The following is a 9,885-nucleotide window of genomic DNA, read 5'->3' as shown; positions in this document are numbered from 1 at the left end:
GCTACATTGTATCAATTCTTACAGCTGCCTGAAACTCAGGGATTCTGCTCAGCAGGGACAAAGAAATGGATTGCCTCATGGATTAGTTACAGGGTCGCTGACCCCCTTCCCACAGCTGCTTCACAAACAGACTTTACCCAAGTACTTGCATTATTTATTTGTGACCATATTACTAATACTGAAGTGTAAAGTCTTTATTTCTGACATAACCTGCTCTCACCCTCTGCCCTTGTTCCTAATGTTTCCGCAGAACATGTGACTTCCACGTGACGCCCATTTATAAAGGCCTTGGGGTGTCAGTGGCCCCTCCTGCTAGAGAGAGTGGGAAGGGATCCCCCAAAGCTTTGCACAACTGACTCAGCTGCTGCACCCCACTCTCTCTCTCCCATTCATTTAACCAGCAAGCAGAGAAAAGGACTTACTTCCCCTTTATTTCTCTCGTTCTGAAGCATCTCCGCCCCCCCCCCCTACAGCTGTGTCACCCCTCACCTGCCGCACCAACAATCTGCATGTCACCCACTTGTGGGGTGATCTCTCTGATTATAGGGCCACACTTGTAGGGCCCCACGGCACAGACACACAGACGCAGGGTTTTCTGTACAAGAGATTTATGTATTAAAAAAAATAAAGTCAATGTACAAATAAAGAGACAGCAGCTTAAATAAAAGGGGTCAGTAGGTGGGCGGGACCCTGAGACGACCCGGTCCAACCAATCCCGCCAGAATACTTCATCCGAATAATAAATTAATGGGAGGGGGATGGAGAGGTGTGGCCCAAATGGCAAGGGGAGGAGACAAACTGGAGAGGGAGCGGAGGAGAGTGACAGAACTCCACCTTTGTGACCCAGAAGCTCCGCCCACTCCCCCAGTGTGCAGTGTCAGCAGGGTAAGGGGGCAATTGGTGGTCTTATTCCACCCGCACCAACAGGCTCTTCAGAACAGTCGCCCCCTTTTCCTTCGTCAGCCACTCAATCTCCGAGCTTGGAATTCTGGGATCCATCAAATCAATGGCACATGCTGAGGGGGGCCCCGTCTTGTAGGAGCCGGGGCGCACACACACCTGCAGGGCAACTTGGGCCCCAAACGTGCGCTGAGAGCGGGGGTCACGGAACCTGAGAGAGCAAGAGAAGATACGTCACTAAAGGACAACCTTGCCTAGTGCCCCATTGCTCTGATTGGCTACTCACATGACTTTGGGGCACATCTCCTGCAGAGCGGCGTATCTCAGGGTGGGGGACAGGACGACGCTTTGCAGGTCCCGGCTGTGCAGGAGATTGGGCTCAGCGGCCGGGAAGCTGTTCTGTGGGTCCGACTTGACTGGCACGGAGGTGAGGATACAGGTGCTCCCTGCAGGGACACAACACATACTTCCCATCATGCATCACACCAGCCTTTCCATTCCATCAGCTGAAGCCTAGGGCCCATTAGAGGTGGGGCTCCAGTTTCCGGCAGGGACCGTTAGGACACGCCCACCCCTCATTTGAACCATGGACCATAGCAGATCTAGCGGGGGCTCCAATAAAGGGCCATTATTAAATATAATATTAATATATAGCCCAAAGGGAAAACAGCACCGGATATAATTCATTGTTGCCTACAGGATTGTGGGGGATTTCACTTATACTGGTGAGAGAGCAGGGGGTGGGGTTCTTCATGCAGAGCTGCTGCTAATAATGGGGAGGGGCCAAGACAGGGAGGCGGTGCTATAGTGAGTAGAATGCAGAGGGGGAGGGGCAATATGGCAAAATGATAGAACATCTCCGCCAGCCAAGTAAACTATAAGCAACTTACAGAACGACTGGCCAACACGACTGATAGCTGCACATAAAACTGCTAATATCATTAAAAGCAACACATTATTTTGCAGCATGACCTGACTGAGCTATAAATGAGATTTTAGGGTGTACATTAGCCTTTATTTCAGCCGCTAGTATCCCTTTAACTCAGTGCCACGTGAGACTCATTTAATGAATTAGTTAATTAGCGGCTTGTCCGGAGGGGCTCATGTACCCACCTGGCAGCAGATCTCCCCTGTCCAACGTCCTCCGGATGGTGCCGGCCCTGCTGCCCTGGTAACCAATGTGCCACTTCTTGTATTGGCTGCAGGATGAGCGGGGGCTGGGCCTGGGGAGGAGACACTCACTTGTACCCATTACCTGCCTTTCATTTACCCTCCCCCGCCCTCTACCTGCCCCCCACCTACCTGAGGGGAAAGCTGCACCATCCAATGGGCTCTGCGTATTCCCTCGGGGGGTCCCCTCTCTTCCTGTAAATCTCATCCCCCCGCAGCTTGTGGCACGACTCACAGTGACAAACACACAACTTGTTGTCCTCCACAAAATATCCATCTGATGGGACACAACATTCTCATCACTTACTTACACTGGTTACACTGGGACATCATCACTAGATATAAATATATAAGGGGATATGATCATATATATAAATATATAAGGGGATATGATCACTAATTCTACAATATTAAGGGGATATTGATCACTATATATAAATATATAAGGGGGATTGATCACTATAAAATATAAATATATAGTGGGGATATGAATCACTATTATAAATATATAAGGGGGGATATGAATCACTATATATAAATATATAAGGGATATGTCACTCTATATAAATATATAAGGGGGATATGATCACTATATTTAAATATATAAGGGGGATATGATCACTATATATAAATATATAAGGGGGATATGATCACTATATATAAATTATAAGGGGGATATGATCACTATATTATAAATATATAAGGGGATAATGATCCTATATATAAAATATAAAGGGGGATTGATCACTATATATAAATAATTAAGGGGATATGACACTATATATAAATATATAAGGGGATATGATCAATATATATAAATATATAAGGGGATATGAAGCCAGGCTGAGATAACTTATAATATATAATGGGGGATATGATCACTAATATAAATTATATTATAAGGGTGTATGCACCGTCATAGTATGATAAATAATACTAGAGGGATGTATCGGATCACCTGCTATATAAATATCATAAGGGCGGATCATGATCACATATATATAAATATATAAGGAGATAATGATCACTATATATAAGATATATAAGGATCAGGATCAACTAATACTATAAATATATAAGGGATATGATCACTATATATAAAATGTATATAAGGGGATATGATCACTATATAAATACGCGATATAATAGAAAATGAATAAGGGGGATATGATGCAGGGGCAGGGTGATCACGGTGTATGATGAGAGGATATGAGAGGGGTGGAATGATGATCGATATGTGGGGTGGCGGAAGGTGGGTAGGTGATATAAGGTGATGATGAGGAGGAGGGGGATGAGGGGCAGCGGCGGGTGGGGGATATATATGATGGGGAAGGGGAATGATGATCGAGGGGTAGTAAGGGGTATGATCACTATATAAAGAAATACGACGGGCGGATATATATATCCTGTTATTATAAATATAGGTATGAGGGGTGATGATCGATATATAAATAGTAAGATATGATCACGTATATATCAATATAATAAGGGGACTATTGATCATATATATAAATATATATATGGAGGGATATAGAGGGGGATCACGTGATCACGGTATATACTAAATATATGTAAGGGGCCGATATGAGTCACTATGTATATAAATATATAAGGATATGATCGACTATTATCATGAAATGATATATAAGGGGATATGATCACTTATATAAATATATAAGCGGAGATATGGGTATATGATGACATATGATTATGAAGGATATGATCGACGTATATATATATATGAAGGGGGATATGATAGCATATATATGAAAGGGGGATGATCACTAGTATATATATAGGGGATAATCCAGTAGGGGGATATGATATCTACGGATATATACTAATATATATGATACAGGGATAATGATACTTAAACTATTATAAGGGGGATGATGTATTACTATATGAAATATACTAAGGGGGGGATATGATCACTATTTAATATCTATAAGGGGATAAATAGATCACTATATATAAATATATAAAGGGATATGATCACTATTAGAATAAACATATAAGGGGATATGAGTCACCGTATATATAATATATAAGGTGAAATATTGATCACTATATTATAAATATACTTAGCGGGGATATGATCACTATATATAATAATAATCAGGGGTGAGTATGATCACGTATACATATTAATATATAAGGGACTTATGATCACGGTATATATAAATATATAAGGGGAATATGAGTCAACTCTATGTATAAAATATATAAGGGGATATCGATCACTAATATAATATCATCCATAAGGGGATATGATTACTAATATATTACAAAATAACCGCTTATAAGGGGGATTATGATCACTATATATAAATATAAACGGGAAATATTGATCACTACTCCATATATAAACTACATAAGGGCGATCACTGATCATACTATATAAATAAAAGGGATATGATCCTTATATACTATAAACTATATAAGGGGTATAATTATGGCTGCATATAGCCTCTGGGTGAACTATATGAATATGATCACTATATAGAAAATATTATTAAGGGGTAGCGATCACATTATAATAAACTATATAAGGGGGGATCATAAATCAATATGATATGATCATGAGGGTCTACTATAAATATATAAAGGGATGAGGGGAAGATCGATAATTATAGAGTATATCATAAGAGAAGAGAGATCAACTATGATAAAAGGACGTCAGATCAAATATGCTATTGTATATCAAGCGGGGGTCAATGATCAGCTAGCGACTATATACAATAATATAAAGGGGTGCTATCACCTATATGATAAACTATATAAGGGGGGCTGCAGCTCTGTGTGAGGTTGGCCAATGGGGAGTCTGGGCGGGGAACAGAGATGATAGAGCAAGAGAGAGGAAAAGAGAGACCCAAGGAAGGTGCTGGAGGGGTTGCAGTAGATAAGTGCCATTTATTAAGGGGGGGCTCAGGTATAACCAGAGGGACAGAGAGAAGGATAATGGGGGCAGTAATGAGAGCAGGTAACTTACCTGGTAAAAGCAAAAGATCTTTGAATCTGGTGCAAAGGGCAAGATATTCACAGCTCAGAAGGGCAAGAGGATCCGGGGGGACCCAGCACAAACTCTCCTTGACACCTACAAGTGGCACAGGGGCAATAATCACAGTCAGCTGATTTGTGGGGGAGGGTGTATTTCTTTAATTTAATATTAAGGAGGGTTTACAGAGGTGTGAGAGTAAGGGGGGGGGGGCAGTGATATACTTACCATCAACCATGTCTGCTTTCTCTCTCTCTCCTGGAAGCTGCCCCTCGTGTGTGTCCTGTTCTGCACCCTGTACCTCTCCAGTTACTATGGAAACCTGGAGTGGAGAAGCAATGGGTTGGACTGGGGAGGGCACAAAGGGGTTAAGCACATTAGGGGGTGTCTATAGGCAAATGGCTGTGGCTGGTTGGTTACACAGAGATCTGTACCAGAACATTCTCTTGTCTAGCTCCTTAGTATTTGGTGGAGAATGCGGGGAACGAGCAATGGGCCTAAAGCACATTTCCTGGAGGCCTGGGGACATGGAATTGTGGGCAGAAGGGAGACCTCCAGCTTCAGGGACGGGTGGCCAGAGAGTGCCCATATATTCTTCTCCCTGACCCTTTCTTGTGCCACCAACATCCATAGATTCCATGTATCTCATCTACAAGTATGGTAGGAAGGTAGATTGGGAGTACGAAGGGGCTGAAGTCTGGGGGACATCAGAACATGACATGTGGCATAGCTATTGGGCTAATGTGGGTGTGGTGGCACAAGCTGAAGTACGTCACATGTTCATTCATGGACCTATTAGAGGGCCCAGACAAGGGGGAAGATGATCAAATATAAGGTTGAAAGTGGTTGACATGCTACATTATGGTATGGGGAGGTTTCATGGTGGAAAAGTCTGACCTGCTCACATTGTCCATAGAGGTCCAGCAGTACGTAGCATACTTCTGGTAGGTCCTGAGCACCTACTCCCTGATCCAGTCCATTAACATAGAGGTGCAGCCCCCCAGATGAATCCAGCAGGAGACCAAGGCACGTGCCCTCAGGACAGAGGTCTATATTGGGCCCATAGCCTTCACGGATCTACATGTGAGTTAAGAATAAGGAGTTACACCAGACTGGCATCAATCACAGTCTAAACCATCATCCCATCTTAGATTTATACCAATTCCTTCATCCAATGGACATTACACTTCTTGACTTTCTAGCAGATTTAGGTCTAAGCTCAGTGACAAAGCTTGGTCTACAACTGACCCAACAGCTAAACAATGTCAGCCCTTAGCAGGTCTACGTTTTGAAAGTATCTTTTGCTTTGTTTTAACAGGGAGGGGAGGGAAGGGGACAGGGATTCGGAATGTACAACAAAAAATATACATCGTAATCTGCTTGATTTCTTCTTCACATAACATTTACATTGTCACATTTAAGATTGTCCTACTACATACCAGGTAGATCCACCAAGAGATTGAAGGTGGGGGATATGCGGTTCATGCTCCGTGTGCTTCCAGCCAAGGGGACCATATTTTTCCAAACCTATCGGGGCATCCTCTGCCTTCATATGTCAACTTTATATTAACTAGACTCTTGTTTATTAGAGGCAGACATTGTTGCATTGTGGGGGGTTGAGGGGACATACACCAGATGGTTTTGACAGAGATTCTGGTTGTGACTTGTGGGAGCAATCCCTCTACAATGCCCAACAGACTTCTGGTGAACATGCCCCAGGGAATGCCAAGGGCTCACGCAAATGGCTTATTACTTCGGACCAAAACCAGGAAATCAGAGGGCACTCCCAGACCACCAAAGGTGGCATCAGGTTGTTGGCATTTGGGGGATCTAGCTTCAGGGGATCTACCAAATTTTTTTTTTACTGGAGTGACATATAACTGATAGGTGAATTTGAACTGAATGGGCTGGTCCCTGGTTGAGATCAGGAAATCAAAGAGGCCCTCAGTGGTCTCCTCTCAGTCATCTGGGTCTAGTGATGGAATTTCTGCCTGCCATTTTTGTTGGGCTCTGTCAAACGGGGCTGGGAGGCAGACTATTAGTGACCTATACAGCCAAGAGACCAATTTGCCCTTGTTACTATCCCATAGGGGTTCTTCAAACCTGGGAGAGTCATATGTAACTTGTAGTTTGGTATGCCTCCCTGAGCTGGAGGTATCTAAACCACTGGATACTTTGTTGGTTTGTTTGATGTTTAAGATGGTCCATGGTAGGACATTTAGAGTCAATCAAAAGGTCACAGAGGAACCTGATCCACATTTGGGACCAGTAGGGAAAATCTTGCAATCCCTGGAGCTGAGGAAGATAAGCATTCTTCCAAAGAGGTAGCTGTGGGGATCTGAGGGGTGCAGATCTGTTTGAGATCTTGCAGGCCAGTTTCCATGCATGATGTGGGGCAGTAACTGTAGTTAGTAGTGGGCCATAGTCTCTAAGTTGCCTGTAAAGGACGTTGCAGAGCACCTCGAGTGAGCCCAGCAGTGTGCCTAACAGTATACTGTTGGGGTTGTCCTCTTCAGGGTGGAACCAGGAGTGAATATGGTATAGTTGGCCCGCTATATAGTATAGGAATAGATGGGGAAATCCATGAGCGTATCGGCAGCTTATTGGCCAATAGGAAGGGGATAAGTAGAGAGATGACTTTCTTAAAGTAGAGGGGTGAAATCTGAACTGGTGAGTACAACAACACATATAGAAATTTAGGCAGATATTTAATTTTATAGATACTGACCCACCCCCATATGGTCATGGGTAGTTTGGCCCAGGTTAGCAAGGCTGGCTTAAGGCGCACTAGGATTGGCTCAAAGTTGTTTGTTGTATAGTAGGTAGTATCTTTGGCAATATTAATGCCTACGTATTTAAATTGAGAGAGGCATTTCAGGTCTTGTGTCAGCCTGGGTTGGGAGGGGATCTAATGGCATGGATATTTCTTTGTTTATGGCTAGTCCAGAGAAGTCCCGAAATTCTGAATGTATATAGTAACTCCTGTGGAATAGACAGCGTATGTAGCATGGTAGGCATGTGCTACCCAGTGGTTTCTAAGTGCCAGTATTTTCTGCCCCACTAGATGGGTCTCTTGAAAGAATAAAACTGAGGGGTTAAATCTTTTGACATAGTCAAACAGCGCCACCCGCTTAAAGTTTGAATTAAGGCCCCTGGTATTCCAGGAGATTATCATGGTGGGAGTAGAGTAATTAGTGAGTCAATAGAGGACTCATGAGAAGCCAGCCTTACTAAACATTGCATACTTGGAGCATGAGAACTTAATAGGTTGCTCGGCAGAAATAAAATGCAGACATGTATTGTAGCAGGGTCTAGGTTTACAACTTGAAGTAGTGATGAAGCATTACCCCATAGCAGATCAACTTCTATGCCCTGACCCATTGACAAAATGAGGTCTTTAACTTGACCGAAATCCAAAGATATGTCTATACAAAGACACCTGCAAATGGCCAGGTTTAAACTAGAACCCCTTAAGTCTATAAAGAGACCTCTCACTGCAATTATTTCTATACGTTTACCTCTTAGTAGGGCACGGCCTAAACTACAAGCCCTGCTCTGTCTGTAGTACAAGGTGAATACCAGGTAATGTTGGTAGGTTGAAGACAGACTATGCCAAGATTATTTTCATATATTAGGAACGTCAACCAGGTTGAGATCTATACTACAAACCCTTCGTGGGAGCAGGCCAATAGCATGATCTCTTAATAGGGCTCCATTATAAAGCCATGGTAGTAGTAGTAGACTTTGTTCTGAATTATAAACCCTCAGAAGTCCCAAATCTATACCAAGGTCTCAGATAGGTCTCCACCAAGCCTTTTGTAGGGCTAGGTCAGTTCTTAGACACCATGAGCCCTTGGCATGGCTAGAGTCATACGATCACATGACAGCAGATCTAGGTTTATACCTTTACCCAAAGACAATTCAGGTTCTACACCATAAGCCATGTAGGTCTAGGTGTTGTCCAAAGACCAGTTAGGTCTATACCAGGGGTCCCCAACCTTTTTTACCGGTGATCCACATTTAAATGTAAAAAGAGTTGGGGAGCAATACAAACAATAAAAAGTCTATAAGGATGTCAAATAAGGGTTGTAATTGGATGTTTGGTATCTCCTATATGGACTGCAAACCCATAGGAGACTCTGTTTGGCAGTAGACATGGTTTTTATGTACCCAAAACTTGCCTCCAAGCCTGGAATTCAAAAATAAGCAGCTGCTTTGAGAGCACTGGGAGCAACATCCAAGGGGTTGGTGAGCAACATGTTACTCATGAGCTACTGGTTGGGGACCACTGGTCTATACCATCAATTCCTGATGGGACTAGGTCTACAATGAAAGCCCTTGATGGGGTAGATCTATATAATGGCAGGAGAGGGAGTATGTTGGTTGATTGAGTACCTTGACACCATTACAGAGCACAGCACTCCTCTGGAAGATCCAGGAGCTCCTCTTCAGTGCCACAGCCGTGGCCGGGAAATTCAGTCTCTCTGGTGAAACAGCGATGACTCCAATGGAGAGAGAGGAGGTCCAGCGAGGAGACAGCTGGTCTATACGGATCTGACATAACAAGCATATAGACTGCAGTATGAGAGACAGCTGGGGAAATGCTGGGGTCTTCACTTGGGAATGATCTTTCAATTATAAAGGTACTCTCAGTCTTTAAACACACAGAACTGCAACTGAGCTCCCATATGTATAAATACAAATATACAGAGAAGGAATGTTCTGGGCACACAATAAGCTATACCCTCATACTGTACTGTCTAAGGGAATCAATATGGCACCTCCTCCTCCCATATGTATAAATACAAATATACAGA

At 43.3% G+C, this 9,885-nt stretch overlaps 1 protein-coding gene across 1 annotated transcript in view; it reads right to left on the bottom strand.

Annotated features, from left to right (window-relative positions):
* Positions 1–591: 591 nt before the first annotated feature.
* Positions 592–9,885, bottom strand: part of neurl4.S (neuralized E3 ubiquitin protein ligase 4 S homeolog) — a 30,722-nt gene continuing 21,428 nt past the window's right edge. The window contains exons 22-29 of the mRNA XM_041589016.1: positions 9,464–9,622; positions 5,966–6,145; positions 5,297–5,390; positions 5,063–5,167; positions 2,203–2,347; positions 2,014–2,123; positions 1,187–1,346; positions 592–1,111 (exon numbers count right to left, since the gene is read on the bottom strand). Coding sequence (XP_041444950.1) covers positions 907–1,111; positions 1,187–1,346; positions 2,014–2,123; positions 2,203–2,347; positions 5,063–5,167; positions 5,297–5,390; positions 5,966–6,145; positions 9,464–9,622 — 1,158 coding nt within the window. The 3' untranslated portion in view covers positions 592–906. The remainder of the gene's footprint in view (positions 1,112–1,186; positions 1,347–2,013; positions 2,124–2,202; positions 2,348–5,062; positions 5,168–5,296; positions 5,391–5,965; positions 6,146–9,463; positions 9,623–9,885) is intronic.

Source organism: Xenopus laevis, chromosome 3S, assembly GCF_017654675.1.
Source record: "Xenopus laevis strain J_2021 chromosome 3S, Xenopus_laevis_v10.1, whole genome shotgun sequence".
In the NCBI taxonomy this organism is placed as follows: domain Eukaryota; kingdom Metazoa; phylum Chordata; class Amphibia; order Anura; family Pipidae; genus Xenopus; species Xenopus laevis.
This window is presented reverse-complemented; position numbering and strand designations above follow the sequence as displayed.